General features: G+C 40.4%; 2 protein-coding genes across 8 annotated transcripts in view; one reads left to right on the top strand and one right to left on the bottom strand.

Moving 5' to 3' along the window:
* The window catches only part of SNAP29 (synaptosome associated protein 29), a 32,447-nt gene extending 29,865 nt beyond the window's left edge, over positions 1 to 2,582 (bottom strand). The window contains exon 1 of the mRNA XM_077160289.1: positions 2,070 to 2,582. Coding sequence (XP_077016404.1) covers positions 2,070 to 2,297 — 228 coding nt within the window. The 5' untranslated portion in view covers positions 2,298 to 2,582. The remainder of the gene's footprint in view (positions 1 to 2,069) is intronic.
* The window catches only part of PI4KA (phosphatidylinositol 4-kinase alpha), a 182,200-nt gene continuing 161,502 nt past the window's right edge, over positions 2,000 to 22,697 (top strand). For 2 of the 7 annotated variants that reach the window (XM_077160278.1, XM_077160284.1), the window contains exon 1: positions 2,752 to 2,910. In XM_077160278.1, the coding sequence (XP_077016393.1) occupies positions 2,752 to 2,910 (159 nt within the window). Of the gene's footprint in view, positions 2,128 to 2,736; positions 2,911 to 3,304; positions 3,329 to 3,357; positions 3,434 to 3,498; positions 3,681 to 22,697 lie in introns of those variants that run through there. The other 5 variants (XM_077160279.1, XM_077160283.1, XM_077160282.1 and 2 more) reach the window with 5 other exon arrangements.

Below are 22,697 nucleotides of genomic sequence, written 5' to 3'. Positions count from 1 at the left end.
GGCCAGTGCCTTTTGTGTGTTCTCCTTTCTTCCCTGGGAACATCCCTTTCCCTCATCCCCTTCGTCTAAACCTCAGCCTTAAAAGTCAGACTCAAGGTGATATCCTCTACCAGGATACCCTACTGCAGATACTCCGAATTCTACTTCATTTGCTCTCACAGTTTCCGAAGATACCTTTTCGAAACATTCTTAGCTGGCTTCCTTGGGGCGTGGCCCTTCAATCCAATGAACTCACTATCAAATGTCTTCCCTAACCTAAGTCAAGCCTTTTCATTTAGACTCAAACATCGGAATGCAGGACACATGAAGTGCAAGTATTATAACAGAAACCTCCTCAACAAGGCTAAAGACAGGAAGGTAGGCCAACGAGGGAGACAGTGATGGGAAGAAGTGGGGAACTAAGAAAGTAGTAATGAGGAAATGATGGAGATGATTATTTGAGAAGTTAACCAAAACACCTCAAAACTGTCCAAGACAGAAATCCTAGAATGAGCTGGGACTCAGCATCAAGGGATTGAGAAAACCTTCTCAACTAAAAAGGGGAAGACTGAAATGAGACAAAATAAAGTGTCAATGGCTGAGAGATTTCAAACAGAGTCGAGAGGTTATCCTGAAGGTTATTCTTACACATTAAATAGATATCACCTTGATAGTCAAGATGTAATGGAGAGGCTGGAGGGAACTGCCTGAAAATACTGTAGAGCTGTGTTCAGCAGCCATATTTCTTGAAGATGATTGTGTAATGATACAGCTTTCACAGTGCAACTGTGTGATTGTGAAAACCTTGTGTCTGATGCTTTTATCCACCTTATCAACACTCGAGTAAAACATATGGAATAAAAATAAATAATAGAGGGAACAAATATTAAAATAAATTTAGTAGATTGAAATGCTAGTGATCAATGAAAGGGAGGGATAAGGGGTATGGTACCTATGAATTTTTTTCTGTTTTCTTTTTATTTCTAAACCGAAATGATAAAAAATGTTCTAAGAAATGATCATGATGATGAATATGCAACTATGTGATGATATTGTGAAGTACTGATTACATAAGTAGAACGGAATGATCATTTGTTAAAAATGTTTGTGTTTGTTGTTAGATATTTTTAAAAGTTAATAAAAAAATAAATTAAACAAACAAACAAAAAAACTGTCCAAGACCATAAGTGATTGGATCAGGAGGAAATTTGCCAGAGAAAAGAATTAAGGAAGAGACCAATGGAGGAAGACAATACTTTTAGGTGAAGCACTGCATTACAGAGCTACAAATGCACAAGGTTCATTATTCTGAGTAGATACAACAGTCATCTACTATTACATTTCCTTTTTTCTTTTTTTACTTTTTTTCCCCCTCTGCCCAAACAAAACTGCATCACAAGTAGGCTGAGGAGGAAGATGGGATGTGCAAGAACGAAGATTCCCTAAGGTCCCACTCTCTGAAACCCTCAATGGGCAGGAAATTAGAGCAACGGACCAGCTCCACGATCCTGTGGATTTGGGAAGGTAAAAAGGTAAAAGTAACGACCCAACCTAATCGGGCTAAGGCTTGTCCAGCAGCTGTCTGGACAGACGTAGGTGTTGACCCCGACCAGCCACGCAGAGCTGAAGTCAGGGCTGGAGGAAGAGTTCACGGTCCTGCTGCTTCAGGGAACACGATACCTGCTAGGCACACCGACTTCTCTCTCCTAGTCCACTCGGGAGGAATGGCTAAAGCCCCGTGGAGATCATGTGGAATAAACAGACTCTGTATTTCCCTAAGCAAGCCCACGCTGTTCAGAATTTCCCCTTACCTGGGCAGTCTAGAGTCTGGAATTTACATCTAGAACAACAACAAAAAAGAAACGAACTAAGCAGACAACTGAGTTATGATAGACTGCCGGGGCGAACTGCCTCTTCGGAGAACTCCAGACCAGTCAACTCTTCCCCTACTTAACAGATTATTACGAATCGAGTCACGAACGCAGAAGAACCTTCTCTGGGCCATTCGAGAATTACCACACGATCTCGAAAGCGGGCGTTTCCCATCCGCCCCTCAGGCGGGCAGGCCCCAGCCTTGCTTCCCGGCTCACCTCGCAGGAGGCGACTCCGACCTTCTCGGACTCGTACACGAGAGACAGGGACTTGCTGGTACTGGCGGCTGTGGCCTCGGCCCTGCGCAGTACCTCCTGCCTCAGGCTCTGCTGCCGGTCGCCGGGCCCGTCGGGGGACTCACGGGGATCCCTCCAGGGGGCCGGGAGGGCGTCCTCTTCCTCCGCGTCGTCGTCGAACGGGTTGTAGCTTTTGGGGTGAGCCGACATGGTGCCGGCGCCGGTTGGGGTGCGGGCAGGGTAAGTGGGCGGTACGCGGCCGAAGAGAGGGGCGACTTTCCCCGGGCGTCTAGGGGTCTAACGCCTCCTGCCGCACAACCCCGCGACGCCGCTGCCGCCCCCGTCGCCACGCAGGGCTGTTTCCGCCGGACATGCGCCGGGGGCCCCGCAGGCCCCACCCCCGGAGCCGACCGTCTTGCCGGGCGCTGGCGGGGGGCGGGGAGAGGGTGTGAAACCACGTTCAGTGCGCAGCTGCAGGCTACAGCGCGGCTTCTCCCCACCCTGCAGCGGTGGAACCGCCCCGTGGCCACGCCCCACGTAGTGTCGGCCTCAGAAAGGTCACGTGGTGGGGGAGCCGGATGTGGCCGCGCCTGCGCCGTGAGGTCGGGCGCGCGCGGGCCGGGTGTGGGGAGCTGGCGGGCGGCGTTGGGGTACGGGCGCGACGATGGCGGCGGCCGCGGCCCGGGGAGGCGGAGGCGGGGGCGGCGGCGGCGGCGGCTGCTGCTCCAGCTCCCAAGCCGGCGCCTCGCGGGGCTTCTACTTCAACACGGTTCTGTCACTGGCCCGCTCACTGGCGGTGCAGAGACCGGCATCCTTGGAGAAGGTAACCGCGGCCGCAGCGGGCTGACAGAAGTAGGGACCTGAGGCGGGAAGGCGGGGCGGGGGGGTGGTCTGCGGGGAGCAAAGTGGGGGGTCGCGAGCCGTCTGGGAAGGGCGGAGGGCTCTTGAGGAAGGAACTGGTGGGTCGGGATGGTCCTGTGGGGAGGAGGGTCGTCCGGGAGGGTGGGGCTGCCTTCGCAGGTGAGGAGCCGGCGGGCGGTGGCGTGGGGAGGGGCGTCCCCCAGGCGTGGGTGGGCGTGGGAGGGTCGTGAGCGGAGGGCAGGTGTTCGAGCCCGTGGCACCTTGTGTGACATCGCTGGGGCGGGGGTGGGACGTGGGCGACAGTGAGGAGCGATGGGAAGAGCGAGGACCAGGGGTGAAAACCTGAGGCCCTGCCGTCACCTCCCCCTGCTTTTTATCCGGTGACCTTGGGGGGGGCGCTTTCCTGACCTGGGGTGCCTGCTTCAGGGGTTTGTCGAGAGGAGAAGACGAGACCGTATATCTGAAATCCGATTCCACCAGTAACCGTTGAGTCTCATTACGATGTGTTTGCAGACCGACGGCGAGTTTTCCGAGGCTGGGGGTATCTGGGAGGGGGTGGTGTTAGACTGAATACAGGATTACTTTTTGAAGGAGAAGGAACAGTGGCAGGGAAGGCGGAGTGAACCGTCTGTCAGTGGGCAAAATATTGAAGTCGGGATTGCTTCAGAGGAGAAAGGAGAAGTCGTGCCAGAGAAATCCTTTACCTTGGGAGGCGAAAGACAACTCAAAGATGTACGTGGGGATGGTGGAAAGAACCCAGATTTTAGCGTTAGACCCGGGTTTGATCCCTGCTCTGTCACTTACGGTCTGTGTTGTCCCTGACAAGTTACTTCAATTCTCTGATGTGTAAAATGAGGTTTGTTCTTGATGATTAAATGAATTGATGCATAAAAGGCCTCACTAGCAAATAAAACGGTAGATGTCCGCTTTCCGGTTCCACCAGTAACTGTTGAGACTTATTATGATGTGCATTGACTAGGGGGATTATTTTTCTACACATCTTGGCAGATGGAGAGACAGTAGGAGAAGAACCCTGGTGCTTGGCGATCTACCTGTAGCAGCTGGAAATTGTTTTGTGGCTCTGGTGATGGTTTAAAGCGGAAAGGTGGTTTTAGGCACTTTGGCAGAGAGGCCTAGTCCTTGGCTTTGTAGGTTTCTTATTTCATCCCTCACCTGCGGAGTGAGCAGGTGTTGGGAGACTGATACCCACCTGACTTCTAATTAGAGAAGAAAGTGCAATAGAGTGGGAAGACCAACTGAATTTAAAGTCTTTCTAGAATGACTCTGGGCAGGTCGGTTCCCCCCTCTGAGTCTCTGTTTCCTTCTGTAAAAAGCAAGGATAGTACTTGATAAGGAGTATTGTGAAAATCAATGAAGTCACCTTAAGATCAGTTAGCCTTCTTCACTTTGTTAGACTTGTATCTTGTGGTAACTTCTTAGCTTGTCAAGATAGCAATATATTTTATAATTAATACAGTCTTCAGGTTGGTAGCCCCCCAATACTGTTTCTTACTTCAGTCTCATTAACAACATTTACAAATCACCTATGTGCAAAAGAGAGTTAAAGTTATATTTTTATAACTTTATATATATATAAATATATATAAAAAATATAAAAATATATATATTTAATGCAATTCTTTGAGATGTATTTACAAACCATCTGAAGTATACAATCAGTGGCCACAGCATCATCACGTAGTTATATGTTTATCCCCATTATCAGTTTCAGGACATTTTCTGTACTCCAGAAAATAAGTATAAATAGAAGAGAAAACCCAAATCCTCCCATACACCTTATTGAGGCTGCTAACTCTAGAAGGGCCTATTTACAAGATTGACCCTAAGATGGTGTCTGGGAACTTGGTACTTGAACTGTGCCCTCCATTCCTTAACTGATGAGGTTGGTTCACCATGCTCTAGGCTGTTTGTATAAACAATGTGATATATGCTGAACACCTGCTTTCCTGCTGGGATTTGGAATTTTCATAGTTGCTAGGCAGAGGGTGCCTACATGTTCAGCAACCAATAAAAACCTTGGGCTCTGAGTCTCTGATGGAATTCCCTGGATGGAGACATTGTACATGTTACCATGTTTTTTGGCTGCTGTGAAAAGGAGCATGCTCAGTGTACCCCTTTATGGGAGGGAGAGAATATAATGAAGGCTGGGCCTGGGTTTCTTTAGACTTGGCCTATGTCATTTTCCTTTGCTGATATCCTTTTTTTTTTTTTTTTTTTTTTAAAGACAGAGAGAAGGAAGGAAGGATAGAAGAAAGGGAAACATTTTTTAAACATTTTCTTGTTTTATTGTATTCTGTTTCTCCGTTTTTGTTACATGGGCTGGGGCCGGGAATCGAACCGAGGTCCTCCGGCATAGCAGGCAAGCACTTTGCCCGCTGAGCCACCGCGGCCCGCCCCTGCTGATATCCTTTTATTATAATAAACTTGACCGTGAGTTCCATTCCGCATACTTATGGGTGGTCCTAGGGACCCCTGAAACAACTTCTTCCTTAGGGAAGGCTTCTATGGGTCTGCCTATCAAAACATGTAAATTCCCCTTACACTCCTGTATATCCTGGAGACTAGATTATGCTAGGGATTGGTGCTACTATTTAATCCTATAATTGTTGTCTGCTTACTGCATTCCTCTACTTTTAAAAAAGGAGACAGAGGCTCTGCAGTGCTGGCCTTCCACATATGGTCTGCCCACAGATGCCCTCTCTCTGCGTTCTATCTGCCTGCTTGTCTTTGCTCGGCTTTCCAGGTTCTCACCTGTCTTTGAGTCCCTGCCGAGATTCTTTGTGGCTCCACCTGTTTATACTCCTTCAGTCCCTTTGGAAGCCTGTGCTAAGCTGGGCTGTGCCATAGTAGCAGCTCCCCGACTCTGGGCCATTGAGAGTCCTGGGCAGAACTGCAAACTAGCGCTCCTTGCCCTTTCCAGTGTTCTCTTGCCCTCAGAAGGGTTTGGTCTCCTAAAATATCCTTTCCCATTTCTCCTGTTGGAATACCAGAATAGTGAACGCCAGATTACTAACTATGGGTCTGATGTTTAAACAGCATTAGGGACAGGCTGAACCTCCCTGGCGAACACGATGTGTGCTCCAGAAGATTATTTTGTTTAATCTGTAATTGGAGGAATGTGTGAGCAGGTGCTTAAGGCAGCGGCTTCCTCGGGTTCTTGGTTTTCCAGTCTTGTTCTTTAGACTGGTCTGCCCTAGAGTAAAAGTGATGGTATTGGCATTTTCTTGGCATCGTGAAGCTGAGCATTTCCTGCCCTCTCTTTTTGTCTTGAGGAAGCCCTGTGAAAAAGAACCATCCATGGAATGAAAAGAGAGAGCATGAGAGTTAGCAGAGGGTATTTGTGTTATTAGAACCATTATTATTAAATAAAAATTTAGTACGTTAAGAAGATATTGGAAGAAGAAAACAATCTGCTTGTAATCATGATACACTAACCCATCGACACCTTAATTTCTTTGTGCTCCTTTTAAGTCTCTAACCATATGTATATTAATATTCATAGTTTCTAATTTTATTGCTTGTTTGAAAAATAGTCCGTATTTATTATTTCAGTGGCTGTAAGTTATTTTTTGTATTGACTCTAACATAATTTACTTAAGTACTTCTCCATTTTGACTTTCTAGTTTTCTCTTTCTGTAAAAACGTTCCCAAAAGCACCTTTGTGCACTTACCATGTTGTCTTCTGAATTATTTCCTTGTACTAAATTGTATATGGGTCATGATGTTTACCGTCCCGCTATTTTCAAAGGGTTGCATTTAGTTATGATACATCAGCAACACATCCTTGTGCATGTTTGTGTGCAGCTTCGCCAGGGCTGAATTTTATTTTATTTTTCCCTGCCAACTCAGTGAGCATTTAAAAAATGCCTTATTTTTTGTTTGGTAAGATAGCAATATCTGGTCATGGTTGGGTGTGTTATGTTATATACTATACAAAGAAAACCCATGCGGCAGAAGCATTAGAATTATGTGATACTGCGCTGTCCTTTTGTTCCTACTGTGTGAAAACTTGAACTCAGTACTTTCTTTATGCTTACGTTACTGTTGGGTAAATACTGAGTCCTAGCTGCGCCTGCTCTAGGTGGCTCATTTTTGATAGTTGGATCTGCTAGGTGTGCACACAATTCCTTCTCTCCAATAACTTACAATTAGTTGCAGCAGTGCTAGGTCTGGTGGTAGCCAAGTGTCAGTTCAGAAAGGAGCATGTGGCTGACTCTGATTTAACAGAAATTCTGGAAAGATATTTATTTGTTTTGTACTTTTCTGGATTGGGGTGGGAGGGACAGGTACTTTTTCATTAGTCCCCAAACCTGTTCTTTGTTGTTCTAGACAGGTATGTAGAGAATGTAGTATAAGGTAGAAAAGTGGAAGATGCTCTAAAAAAGTGAAAAAGTTGTGGGCACTTGACCGAAGTTTACTTTCAGTTGGGGGTTTAACTAGGGGAGCTGGGAAATGGCGCCGGAGGACATTCATAAGTGCTGAGCGGCTGGCAAGGGCAGAAGGTCCTTTCAGGTCTGTTGAGAATGGAAAGCAAAGGACAGGAAGAGAGTGAGGAACAGCAGGTAATGCAAATGGGCAGAAAGAGTACTTTAAGGGAATAAAGAGATGAGATGGAAGAGGCAGTGGGCAGCCTCAGGTGGAGAGTCTTAGGCTCAGAGTGTGGATTTAATTAATGATACAGGGCAGGGGTCCTTGAATTTTTTTTTTTTTTTTCTAAATGTGTGTCAATTTATTATTTTTTTTTTCAGGGTTTTTTTTTAGCATTTTTTAAAATTGTGAAATATAACATATATACAAAAAAAGATAAATTTCTGAGTACGTTTAACAAGTAGCTATAGAAAAGATTTTAAGCTTTGATATGGGTTATGTTTCCATGATTTTTTTCTTTTTTCTTCTAGCTGCTCCAAGATGCTGGAGACCAACAGAAATATTAATGTAATGCTTCGGCAGTCATACTGATTTGTTAAATACTACCTTCTCTGTTATACTCCTTTTTCTTTAAATAGCATATATACATCCAAGCAATAAATTTCAAAGTACATTGCAACAATTAGTTGTAGAACAGATTTCAGAGTTTGGTATGGTTACAATTCCACCATTTTAGGTTTTTACTTCTAGCTGCTCTAAGGTATTGGAGGCTAAAAGAAATATCAGTATAATGATTCAGCAATCATACTCATTTGTTAAACCCTATCTTCTCTGTATAACTCTACCATCACCTTTGCTCTTTCTCCCACTCTCTAGAGGTATTTGGGCTATGCCCATTCTAACTTTTTCATGTTGGAAGGGGCTATCAATAACATGGAATAGGGGGATGGAACTAGTTGATGTTCTGGAAAGGCTGGCCTCTCTGTATTTCAGGACATATCTGGTCCAGGGACCCATCTGGAGGTTGTAGGTTTTGAAGAGTTTCCCTAGTGCATGGAACTTTTGGAGAATCTTATATAATACCCTAGGTGTTCTTTAGAATTGGCAGGAATGGTTTTGATTGGGGGTTGGCAAGTTATGATAGGTAGTGATGTCTAACTGAAGCTTGTATGAGTGACCTCCAGAGTAGCCTCTCAACTCTATTTGAACTCTCTCTGCCACTGATGCCTTATTTGTTGCACTTCTTTTCTGCCTTTTGGTTAGGATGGCATTGTTGATCCCACCGTGCCAGGGCTAGGCTCATCCCTGGGAGTCGTCTCCCACGCCATGTGGAGACTTTCACCCTTCTCTGCTATGTACGTAAGTTTCACAAGAGCAAGCCTCAAGATCAAGGTCTTGGCCTATTAATTTGGGTGTCCATAATGTTTGAGACACTATCAGGAGTTTCCCCGGTGGTGAGGTTTAATGGTTCCGTAATTTTTCTCCCATCCCTCAAGAGACTTTGCCAATACTTTTTTTTTTTTTTTTTTTTTTTTTTTTTAAGAGGAAAGACAGAGAGAAGGAAGGAAGGATAGAAGGAAGGAAGGAAGGAAGAAAGGGAAACATTTTTAAACATTTTCTTGTTTTATTGTATTCTGTTTCTCCGTTTTTGTTACATGGGCTGGGGCCGGGAATCGAACCGAGGTCCTCCGGCATAGCAGGCAAGCACCCTGCCCGCTGAGCCACCGCGGCCCACCGCCAATACTTTTTGATTATTTACTTAATATACTCTGAGATGTATCCAGGCATTACATTAAACTATACAGGATTAAAGGCTCTCATTCTTATTCTAGACTCCCTGTGTTTGGATTGTTTAAATGATCTATTCAAACAGGTTGAGTTACGTCAGGTATTACAGAAAACCTACATTCTGGACATGATGAACTTTCTCCCTTTGGTCTCAAAGAGAAGGCGGAGTTCTAAAATAATGCAATGTCTTCCTTACCCCTTATATTGAATTACCTTAATCCCTACCTGATCAGCTTTATTCTTATCTCTGAATACCAGGTTATACCTATATAAAACAGCTTCTCAAAATCCAGAAATCCTTAAATGTTTTTGAATGAGCCTGGGAGTGATGGGACACCAGCAAGAGTTTAGGAAGATTATTACGGCTATGTTGTTTATATTGATGTCCTTAATGGTCCCAGAATCGATGTGTTGCTAGCTGTTTCCTCCCACAGAGAGCAGAAATACTCAATTTCTGGCTCCTTACTGTAGATTCTCCTTTCTGTTGTCCATGTTTGAAGTTTGCAGCTAGTGATTTTGTCGCCTCTAATCCATTCCACCAACAGCTATTTCCATCATTGGTTTTAATTGCTAAAATTTATCTGTGCAGTTCATTTTCCAAATTATTTATTTATATGTTACTTATTTTTGTATTTGCTCCTCTTATGAGTCTTGACATTTTGGAAAAATGTTTGGCCTTTCATGGAAATTGTCAGTGCCAGCCAGAGCACTGCTTTCATTTGTGTGGTAAACTGACAAATAAATGCAGGATTGAGGCAAAATCCTCAGGTCTCACTTGTGTTTATTCCTTGAGTTTTGTCCCTGCTGCCAAAGCCATTCTTTTTTCGTAACTGTTTATAAGTTTTGACTGGTCTGGAAGCCTGAATTCAAGGCAGCCTAGGGTCTACCATTATGTATGTGGGGGGTGGCAATGTTCATTCATTTATGTGATAAATATTTGACTGCTTATGCTTGTTAGGCACAGTGCATTAGAGTGATGAATAAATCAACATGGTCTGGCCATTATGGAATTTACCATGGAGAGAGACAGACAGGCAGACAAGTATTAAGTAAAAATTTGCCAGTAAATATGATTTGAAATTGAAACAAGTATCAAGCAAAGGAAATGTTTACAGTGACTAAAAAAGCAGGCAAATGGGTTCGATTCCTGGTGCCTGCCCATGCAAAAATAAATTTAAAAAAATAAAAAGGAACAAAAAAAGAAACAATAGCTAAATTAGACGTCATCAAATTTAAAATCTTTTGTTCATCAAAGGTCGTTATCAAGACAGTGAAAAGACAACCTGCAGAATAGAAGTAAATAGTCACAAACCATTTATCAGATAAGGTTTTTTTTTCTTCTTTTGCATGGGCAGGCACCAGGAATCGAACCCGGGTCTCCAGCACAGCAGGTGAAAACTCTACCTGCTGAGCCACTGTGGCCCGCCCTTCAGATAAGGTCTTAATATCCAGAATATATGAATAATTTTTACAGAACAACAACAAAAAGACAACCCAGTTAAACAGTGGCAAAGGACTTGAATACCCTTGAATTTTTCCAAAAAAGATATACAAATAGCAAATAGGCATTTGAAAAGTGCTCAGCATCATTAGCCATAAGGGAAATGTAAATCAAAACCATGAGGAGATACCATGTCACACTCATAAAAATGGCTATTTAAAAAAAAACAAAACAAAAGATAAAATAATAGTGTTAGAATGCAGAGAAATTGAACCTCTAGAGATTGTTGGTAAGACTAAAATGGTGCAGTCATTGTGGAAAACAGGTTGGTTGTTCCTCAGAAAAAGTAAATATAGAATTATCATGTGACCTCCTTCTATGTACATACCCAAGTAAGTGAAAACAGGGTCTCAAACAGATACTTGTGTACTAGTGTTTATAGCGGTATTATTCACAAAAGCCAGACAGTGGAAGCAACCAAGTTTCCATCAGCAAATGAATGGGTAAACAGAATGTGGTGCAGACACACAATGCAATATTAATTGACGAAAAGAGGAAATGAAATTCTGAGACATGCTGCAACATGGAAGAACTCAGAATTTATTATGCACAGTAAAATAAGCAGGACATGTAAGAATGAATATTGTGTGCTATCACTTATAAAAATGTCTAGACATTGCAAATTCACAGAGACAGAAAGTAAAGTATAAGTTACCAGGGAGTAGGAAGAGGAGTATATGTTTGGGGGATATGGAATGTATATAAATAAAAATAATGTAATAAATATTTAAATCCAGCTAATAGAAAAAGAAAATGTATGTGTTGTGATGAGAGGTAACCTGGGGTCTTGATTTATATTGAGATCAGAGAGAGCTTAAACAGAAACCAGAAGCCAAAGTACCAGCAGATGCCAGTCATGTGCCTTCCCAGATCAGTCTTTCTTGAGTCAAGGTATCTTTTTCTGGATGCCTTAGTTTGGACACGTTTTTATGGCCTTACAACTGTAAACTTGTAACTTAATACATTCTTTTTTTTAAAAAACCATTCCATTTCCGGTACATGGCATTCCAGCAGCATTTAGCAAATAGAAACAAGATGCCTAATGTTGGCAGTCTCTGCTTAACAACTCTCAGAATTCTACACTCCTAGATGAGAAGTAGGTAGCTCCAGCAGCCACCAATCTGTATTGTATCTCTGTGGTTTTACCTATTCTGGATATCTCATGTGAATGGAACTGTGGCTATTGTAACTGGCTTCCTTCCCTTAGCAAAGTGGTATGGAGGCTCATACATGTTGTGTATGCATCAGTACTTCATTCATTTTTACAGCTGAACACCCTTTGGCTGTTGTGGATAACATGGCTATGAACACGTGTACAAATATCTGTTCAAGTCTCTGCTTTCAATTCACTGAAATCAAAATATACCTAGGAATGAGCTACTTCTGGGAATATGGCAGAATAGGAAGTTGCAGGGCTTAGTCCTAGCCAAAAACAGCTAATGGCCAGGCTGAAACCGTCTAAAACAACTATTCTCGGACTCTGGAGAGCACTATACAGCATTCGGGAAATTGTGGGACTAAAAACTGGGAAACAGTGTGGCTGAGGCTGCCCATCTTCTACCCTTGAAGCAAGCAGCTTCTGGTCAGCCAGTCCCTGTCTGAGGGGTTACTGCGGACTAGGAGGGCTGTGGAGAGGGGGACAAGGACAGAGGGGGGACACAGCACAGTACTGAGCCAGCTGTTTGTTGGTGAATTTAGATCGCTGGGTCCTGCTGCTTTAGTCTAACCAAACAGGTGCAGACTGTGCCATTGCTTTGGCCCCTTTCAGAGGCGGAACCACCAGAAGACTAAAAATACCCTGCCCTCCTAGGTCTCCAGGGAGTAGATTGCAGAGGAGCACCATCTGCTGGGCAGGCCAGGAAAGTGCACCCTTGGGGAACCAAAGTAAAAGGCCAGGAAAGTGCACCCTTGGGGAACCAAAGTAAAAGCTTTTGGCGTCTTTCCTGACCCTCTCCCCAGGGCCCTTTGGAAGTGGTTGGCATCCCCACCATAGGTCCCTGTCCTTGTTATGGCTGGGTAGTAGTGTTGAATCAAGGGTCAAAGAAGAGTCTTAACAGAAACCCAATCAATAAGGAAGCCCTGGACAAGAAAGATAAACTGACCTTCAGAAAAATCTCATCAAGACAGTTAAATTCCCAGATATCAGCAAAAAATTACAAGCCATACTAGAAAATAGAATGATAAGGCCTAGTCAAAGAAAGAAATTAAAAAATTGGAGGAAATAAAAAATTTGGAACAACTAATTAAAGATGTTCAACCAAATCTAAACTAAGGAGATGAAGGAAAATATGGCTAAAGAAATAAGATATTAGGAAGACACTGGGTGAGCATAAAGAAGAATTTGAAAGCATGCAAAAAAAAATAACAGGATTTACGGGAATGAAAGTCACCATTGATGAGATTAAAAATGTGCTAGTGGCATACAACAGATTTGAACAGGCGGAAGAAAGGATCAGTGTCTAGAAGACAGGACATCTCAAATTGAGCAGACAAAAGAATAGAGAAGAAAGAGAAAATTTGAGGAGGGTCATGGAGAATGCAAATATATGTGTTCTGGGTGTCCTAGAAGGAGAAGAAAAGGGGAAAGGGACAGAAAGATAGTTGAGGAAATAATGGCCAAAAATTTCCCAACTCTTATGAAAGACATAAATATGCATATCCAAGAAGCACAACATACTTCAAACAGATTAAATCCAAAGAGACCTTCTCCAAGACAGTAATCAGACTGTCAACTCCCAACCATAGAGAATTCTGAAAGCAGCAACAGAAAAGCGATCCATCACATAAAAGGGATGCTTAATAAGACTAGGTCTCTATTTCTCATCAGAAACCATGGAAGCAAGATGGCAAGTGGTATGATATATTCAAGATACTGAAAGAAAAAACTGCCAGTCAAAAATTTTTTATCTGGCAAAGCTGTTCTTTAAAAATGAGGGAGAGTTTAAGATACTCAGAGATAAACAGCAGCTGAGATTCATTAACAAGAGACCTACCCTGCAAGAAATAGTAAAGGAGTTCTGCACACTGAAAAAAAAAATAGGATAAAGTGAGGGTCAGAGGAAAGTATGGAAATGAATATTATGAGTAAGGGTAGCTAAAGGGATAAAAAGAGAGACAAAAACAAGATATATAAAAACCAAAGGATAAAATTGTTGAAATAGGGTGGGCCACGTTGGCTCAGCAGGCAGAGTTCTCGCCTGCCACGCTGGAGACCCAAGTTCAATTCCTGATACCTGCCCATGTTAAAAAAAAAAAAAAAAGAAAAAGTTGAAGTGGATACTGCCTTTGCAGTAATAATATTGAATGTTAATGGATTAAACTCCCCCAACAAAAGGCACAGATTGGCGGAATGGATAAAAAAATATGATCTATTGATGTACTATCTACAAGACACACACCTTAGACCAAAGGATACAAGTAGGTTGAAAGTGAAAGGCTGGAAAGAGATAATTCCATGCAAGCAGTGACTAGAAAAGAATTGGGGTAGCTGTACTAATATTGGACACAATAGACATTAAATGCAAAATGTTATGAGACAGAGAAGGTCATTATATATTAATAAAAGGAGACAATCTACCAAGAAGAAATAACAATCCTAGATATTTATGTACCTAATCAGAGTACAGCAAAGCATGTGACGTAAACACTGGTAGAAACTGGAGAGAGTAAGAGATGTCTCTAACAATAATAGTTGGAGACTTCAGTACACCACTCTTATCTATAGAACGTCTAGACGAGGATCAATAAAGGAACAAGAAACTTGAATAAAAATTAACTAGACCTCACAGACATATACAGAACACTACACCCCGAAAGAGCAGGATATACATTCTTCTCAAGTGCTCATGGATCATTCTCAAGGACAGACAACATGTTGGGCCACAAAACAGGTTTCAGTAAATTTAAAAAGATTTAAATTGGTCAGGCCATGGTGGCTCAGCAGGCAGAGTTCTGCCATGTCAGAGACCCGGGTTCGATTCCCGGTACCTGCCCATGCAAAAAACAAAGAAAGAAATTTAAATTATATAAACACTTTCTCTGATCCTAATGGAATGAAGCTGGAAACCAGTAACAGGCAGAGAACTGGAACATTCACAGATATATGGAGGTTAAACGACATACTCTTAGTCAGTGGGTGAAAGAAGAAATTGCAGGAGAAATCAGTAAATATCTCAAGATGAATGAAAACAAGAACTTGGAATATCAAAACTTATGGGGTATAGCAAAGGCAGTGCTGAGCGGGAAATTTCTAGCCCTAAACACCTACGTTAAGAAGAAAGCTAAAATCAAAGACCTAACTGGATTAGGAAATAGAAGAAGAACATCTGGAGGAAATAGAAGAACGGCAAACTAATCCCAAAACAAGCAGGAGGAGAGACCTAACAAAGATTAGACCAGAAATAAATGAGAACAACAACAACAAAAACCATCAAATCAGCTGGAAGCTGACTGCCAAAGGAATAAAAAAGATACAAATATATAAATCAGAAATGAGAGGGGAGACATTACTATTGACCCCACAGAAGTAAAAAAAAAAAAAAATCATAAGAGGATACAGTGAACAACTGTATGCCAACAAATTAGACAACCTAGATGAAATGGACAGTTTCCTAATACACATGAACAGTCTGCATTGACTGTAGACATCAAATATCTCAATAGACTAATTACAAGTAAAGAGATTGAATAATTATAGAAAACCTACCAAAAAAGAAAAATCCAGGACCAGATGGCTTCACAGGTGAATTCTTCCAGTCGTTCCAGGAAGAATACCAACCCTTTTCAAACTCTTCTAAAAAATTGAAGAGGAGGGAACGTTACCTAACTCATTCTACAAAGCCAATATCACCCTAATACCAATGCTAGATAAAGATACTACAAGAAAAGAAAGTTACAAACCTATCTCCCTAATAAATATAGATACAGAAATACTCAAGAAAATACTTGCATATTGAATCCACCAGCACATTAAAAGAATTTTACATTATGATCAAGTGAGTTTTATTCCAAATATGGAAGGGTGCTTCAGCACAAGAAAATGAATTAATGTAATACACCACATTAACAAATCAGAGGGGAAAAACCACATGATCATCTCGATTAACACAGAAAAGGCATCTGACAAAATCCAGCATCTTTTCTTGATAAAAACACTTTGAAAGGTAGGAATAGAAGAAAACTTCCTTAATATGATAAAGGGTATATATGAAAAACCCACAGCTAACCTTGTCTTCAATGGTGATAGACTGAAAGCTTTGGCTCTAAGAACAGGACCAACACAAGGATGCCCACTGTCACCGCTGTTATTTAGCATTGTGCTAGAAGCTCTAGATAGAGCAGTTCAGCAAGAAAAATAAAAGGCATCCAAGTGGGAAAAAAAGAAGTAAGACTATTGCAGATGATGTGATCCTATATTTAGAAAGTTTCAAAAAATCTACCACAAAGCTATAAGAGCTAATTTGTTTATTGAACTTGTTTGTTCAACAAAGTGACGTGATACAAGGAGCCCTGAATAGCCAAAAACATCTTGAAAAAGAAGGACATTGGAGGATTTAACTATGTGACTTATTACAGAGCTACAATGGTCAACAGGGCATGGTACTGACGTAAACTTAGACATATTGATCAATAGAACTGAATTGTGAGTTCAGAAATAAACTTGTGCATTTATTGTGAATTGGTCTTTTTTTTTCCAGAGATAACACATTTTAATGTTGTTTTATACTCTTTATAATGTTTTCATAGGTACCTATATAACTGATTTTTAAAAAATTTATTGTATTTATTAAATGTACCAGCCTACAAACACATTCTTACCATATGATCATTCTATTCTACATATATAATCAATAATTCATAATATCATCACATAGTTGTATATTCATCATCGTGATCATTTCTTAGAATATTTGCATCAATTCAGAAAAAGAAATAAAAAGAAAACAGAAAAAAATCCATACATACCATACCCTTACCCTCCCTTTCATTGATCACTAGCATTTCAATCTACTAAATTTATTTTAACATTTGTTCCCCCTATTATTTTTTTATTTTCAATTCATATATTTTACTCATCTGACCATAAGGTAGATAAAAGAAACATCAGACACAAGGTTTTCACAATCACACAGTCACATTGTAAAAACTTCATTATACAATCATCTTCAAGAAGAATTGATCTTTTTTTAACATTATTTTGAAATATATATTATTTGAAATATATATATAATGATAAACTTCAGCATATTTTAACAAGTAGTTTTAGAACAAATTTCAAAGTATTGTATGGGTTACAGTTCAACCCTTTCAGGTGTTTCCTTCTAGCTCTATGACGCTGGAGACTAAAAAGAATTATCAATATGATATTACAGTAATCATACTCATTTGTTAAATTCTATCTTGGTACCGACTGTGCAACAGGATTGGATACAAAAACTCAGAAACGGACAGCACAGTACTACCTAACTGTAATATAATTATGTCAGAACACTGAATGAAGCTGCATGTGAGAATGATGGAGGAGGACTGGGGACATATATGAAATCAGAAAGAAAGATAGATGTTAAAGATTGAGATGGTATGATCTAGGAATGCCTAGAGTGTATAAGAATAGTGAAATGTACAAGGTACAATTTTAAAAATGTTTTTGCATGAGGAAGAACAAAGGAATGTCATTATTGCAGGATACTGAAAATAGAAGGGAATTAATATTTTAAAATGTCACCTTCTGTGTGAGACTAAAGCAAAAAATGTTTATTTGTTACAAAATTTATGTTTTGACTAATGCATTTTCTAATATAACTTATGTAGATAATTTGATTGAATGCCATAAGTACTTGGAATCTCAGGTAGGACATGAGATTTTGCTGGTTTGTCCAGAGTGATGCCCCGATGAATCCCAGAGTGATTTGATCAGTGAGTGGAAAAGTATCTGCAAAGCCCCCTTCAGGGAATGGTGAGAACGGGGAGAAATTCAACTTCCCCAAGTTGAATTCTTGATATTCTCACAAGCAGTGTGGACAACCAAAGCTATAGGCAGAGCCCCCAGTCTTGGGGTTTGTTCATATGAAACTTAACCCCGCAAAGTGTAGGTCAAGTCTACTTAAAATCCAGGCCTAAGAGTCACCCCCAAGAGAGCCTCTTTTGTTGCTCAGATGTGGCCTCTCTCTCCAGCCAACACCATGAGCAGTCTCACCACCCTCCCCCTCTCTGCGTGGGACATGACTCCCAGGGGTGTGGACCTTCCTGGCAACGTGGGACAGAGATCTTGGAATGAACGGAGACTTAGCATCAAGGGATTGAGAAAAACCCTAGAATGAGCTGAGACTTAGCATCAAGGGATTGAGAAAACCTTCTCCACCAAAAGGGGAAAGAGGGAAATGAGACCAAGTGTCAATGGCTGAGAGATTCCAAACAGAGGTGAGAGGTTATCCTGGAGGTTATTCATATGCAGCAAGTAGAGATCATCTTGTTATTCAAGATGTAATGGAGAAGCTGGAGGGAACTGCCTGAAAATGTGGAGCTGTGTTCCAGTAGCCATGTTTCTTGAGGATGATTGAATAATGATATAGCTGTCACAATGTGACTGTGTGATTGTGAAAACCTTGTGTCTGATGCTCCTTTTATCTACCTCGTCAACAAAGGAGTAGAACGTATGGAATAAAAATAAATAATAGGGGGAACAAATGCTAAAATAAATTTAGTTTAAATGCTAGTGATCAATAAAAGCAAGGGGTAAGGGGTATGGTAGGTATAATCTTTTTTTTTTTCTTTCCTGTGTTCGTTTGATTTCTTTTTCTATTGTCTTTTTATTCCTTTTTCTGAATTAATGTAAATGTTCTAAGAAATGATGAATATGCAACTAAGTGATGATATTGTGAATTACTGATTATGTATGTTGTTTTATTTTATTTTGTTTATTTTTTTAATAAACAAATTTTAAAAAATTAAAAAAAAATTGTATCTTGGATACAACTCCCCCTTCTTTGATCCTTCTCCCACTTTTGAGTGATTTTTGGGCAATGGCCATTCTATGTCAGTTGATCTTTGACAAGGCTACCAAGTCCACTCAACTGGACCAGAATAGTCTGTTCATCACATATTGCTGGGAGAACTGGAGATCTATGTGCAAAAGAATGAAATCAGACCCCCTATCTCACATGTTATATAAAAATTAACTCAGAATAAAAGACTTAAATATAAGAAACGGACCATAAAATTTCTAGAAGAAAACGTAGGGCAGCATCTTCAAGATCTTGAGATATGCAGTGGTTTCTTAAGCCTTACACCCAAAGCACAAGCAGTGAAAGGAAAAACAGATAAATGGAACTTTTTCAAAATTGATTACTTTTGTTCTTTGAAGCACTTCATCATAAAGGTAAAAGGCAGCCTACTCAATGAGAGAAAATATTGGAAACTACATACCCAGTAAAGGTTTAATATCCAGAATATATAAAGAAATCTTACAATTCAACAATTAATAGACACCCCAATTTTAAAAAATGGTTAGAAGACATGAATAGACATTTTTCCAAAGAGGAAATACAGAGGGCTAAAAAATACATGAAAAGATGCTCAACATCACAAGCTAGTAGGGAAGTGCAGATCAAGACAACAGTGAGATATCTTTTCACAACTACAGGAATGGTCACTATTAAACATTAGGAAACTACAAGTGGTGGAGAAGATGTAGAGAAATAGGACCGTTCATTCACTGCTGGTGGGAATGTAAAATGGTATAGCCACTGTGGAAAGAGACTCTGGTAGTTCCTCAAGAAGCTAAGTACAGAATTGACATTCAGCAATCCTACTACCAGGTATATATCCAGAAGAACTGAAGGCTGGTATGCAAACAGACATTCACATCAGTGTTCGTAGCAGCATTATTCACAATTGCCAAGAGATGGAATCAACTCAGGTGTCCATTAACAGATGAGTGGATAAAAAAAATATGGTATATATAAATAATGGAATATTCAGCAGTAAGAGGGAATGAAGTCCTGAAGCACATGACAGCAGGGATGAACTTCGAGGACATTATCTTAAGTGAAATGAGTCAGACACAAAAGGACAAACAATCATATGATGTTACTACTATGAACTGAATATAATGAACAAACTCATGGAGTTAATATCTAGAATATAGGTTACCAGGAGACAGAACGGGCATAGAGAATGGGGAGCTGTTGCTAAGTTTCTGCAGAATCTTTAATAATATTGACTGTAAATGTTTGGAAATGGATAAAGGCAATGGTACCACATTAATGTGAGTGTGATTAAAAGTGCTGATTATTATGTGTAAATGAAATGTGGTTGGAAGGGGAAGCTTACGGTTGTATATGTCACTAGACAGAAAGCTAAAGAATAAAATGTGACTATAACATGGTGAACCCCCCATTATGGATGATGACTGCTTAATAGTAACAAATATAGGAATGATCTTCTCTGAACTGGAACAATGGAACATCACTATTAGAAGGTTTAATAATAGGGTGGTGTTCTAGTTTGCTAGCTGCCGGAATGTGATATACAAGAAACAGAACGGCTTTTAAAAAGGGAAATTTATTAATTTGCAAGTTTACAGTTCTAAGGCCATGAAAATATCCCAATTAAAGCAAGTCTATAAAAATGTCCAAATTAAGGCATCAACAGGAGGTTTCCTTCACTCAAGAAAGGCAGATGACATTCAGGGTTTCTCTCCTAACTGGAAAGGCACGTAGCAAACATGGCGACCTCTTCTAGCTTTCTCTCCAGGCTTCTTGTTTCATGAAGCTCCCCCAGGGGCGTTTTCCTTTTTCATCTCCAGAGGTCTCTGGCTGCCTGGGCTCTGTGGGGCTTGTGGCTCTCCAAAATGGTTCCCTCTTAAATGGCTCGGGTAAGCAACCCTACCTTGAATGGATGGAGACACACTTCTGTGGAAATCATCTTATCAGAAGTTACCACCCACAATTGGGTGGGCCACATCTCCATGGAAACAATCAGAAAGCTCCCAACCAGCAGTATTGAAAGAGGATTAAAGACACAACTTTTCTGGGGTCTACCACAGATTCAAACAGGTATTGGTGGTATATGGGTAACATACAACTAATGCAAACTATGAACTATATAGTTAATAGTAATATTGTAATACTCTTTCATCACTTATAACAAAGGTACCATACCAGTGCTAAGTGTCAGTGATTGGGGTTTAAGGAGTATGGGGTTTTTCTTTTTGTAGCAATAAGGGTGTTCTCAAATTGATTGTGGTGATGATACCAAGAGCTATTGATTGTATACTTTGGATGGTCTGTGTGGTTTGTGAATAAAACTGCTTAAAAAAAAAAGAATTCTTGCCTGCCATGCCAGAGACCGGGTTCTATTTCTTGTGCCTGTCCATGTAAAAACAAATAAATAAATAAATAAAAATATACCTAGGAATGGAATTACTGGGTCATATAGTAATTCTATGTTAAATTTTTTGAGCAACTACTGAACGGTTTTCCTTAGCCTCTGAACCATTTTGAAATTCCCACTAGCAATGTACAAGGGTTCCATTTTCTGTAAATTCTCTATAACATTTCACTTTTTTTTTTTTTTTTTTTTTTTTTTAAAGGAAGGAAAGACAGAGAAGGAAGGAAGGATGGAAGGAAGGAAGGGAGGAAGAAAGGGAAACATTTTTAAACATTTTCTTGTTTTATTATATTTTGTTTGTTTGTTTGTTTTTTACATGGGCTGGGGCCGGGAATCGAACCGGGGTCCTCCGGCACGGCAGGCAAGCACTCTTGCCCGCTGAGCCACCGCGGCCCGCCCACATTTCACTTTTTTATTATACCCGTCCTTATAGGTATGAAGTGGTATCTCATGATTCTGATTTGCATGGTTCTGATTTGAATGTTCTGATTTGCATGAACAATGTTGAGCATCTTTTCGTGTGTTCACTGGCCATTTGTTTATTTTATTTTATATTTTTAAGGCTAAATGCTTAAAATGCTTTAGTCAGTGCATTTTGAAACAGTAATATACAATTTTTTAAACAAGGATTAATGAAACATATGTATTATTTTGTTCCCCTACCCCTGAAAAACCCCAGTGATTTAATCCATGAAGATATTTTGTCTTTACAGTTTTTTGTTTTGATTTTAATATTTTTATTGTAAAAACTTAACATACAAACATTCTTGACATACAAACGTTCCATATATGGCGTACAATCAGTGGCTCACAATATCATCACAGAGTTGTGTATTCATCACCGTGATCATATTTTGAACATCTGCAGCACTCCAGCAAAAGAAATAAAAAGAAAAAACTCATACATACCATACCCCTTAACCCTCCCTCACATTAACAGCTAGTATTTCAATCTACTTAATTTATTTTTTTATTTCTTTATTTTTGGTTCAAATTAATGGTTTTATTACTCAATTTATTTTAACCTTTGTTCCCCTATTATTTAATTTTTATCCTTATTTCTTGCACATGTGTCCCTATCAGACACAAGGTTTTCATGATCACACAGTCACATTGTAAAAGCTGTATCATACATTCATCTTCAAGAAATGTGGCTACTGGAACACAGCTCAACAATTTCAGGTACTTCCTTCTAGCCACTCCAATACACCATAAACTAAAAAGGGATATCTATAGAATGTATAAGAGTAACCTCTAGAATAACCTCTCGACTCTGAAATCTCTCAGCCACGGAAACTTTATTTTGTCTCATTTCTCTCTTCCCCCTTTTGGTCAAGAAGGCTTTCTCTATCTCTTGATGCCAGGTACCAGCTCATCCGGGAGTTCTGTCCCATGTTGCCAGGGAGATTTACACCCTGGGAGTCATACCCATGTAGGGGTGAGGGCGGTGAGTTCACCTGCCAAGTTGGCTTAAAGAGAGAGACCATATCTGAGCAAGAAAAGAGTGTTATTATCTTACTGGTGTTGGCTTCTTTCTGATCCATGAACATGTCTTTCCATTTATTTAGGTGTTTAATTTCTTTCAGTGTGATGTTTTGTGGTTTCCAGAGTATAAGTTTTATACTTATTTTGTTAAATTTATTCATAAGTACTTAATTCTTTTTTTGTTGTAAATTGAGTGG

This window comes from Tamandua tetradactyla, chromosome 5 (genome assembly GCF_023851605.1).
Source record: "Tamandua tetradactyla isolate mTamTet1 chromosome 5, mTamTet1.pri, whole genome shotgun sequence".
In the NCBI taxonomy this organism is placed as follows: Eukaryota; Metazoa; Chordata; class Mammalia; order Pilosa; family Myrmecophagidae; genus Tamandua; species Tamandua tetradactyla.
Note: the sequence above shows the minus strand (reverse complement) of the source record. Positions and strands in the feature narration are given on the sequence as shown.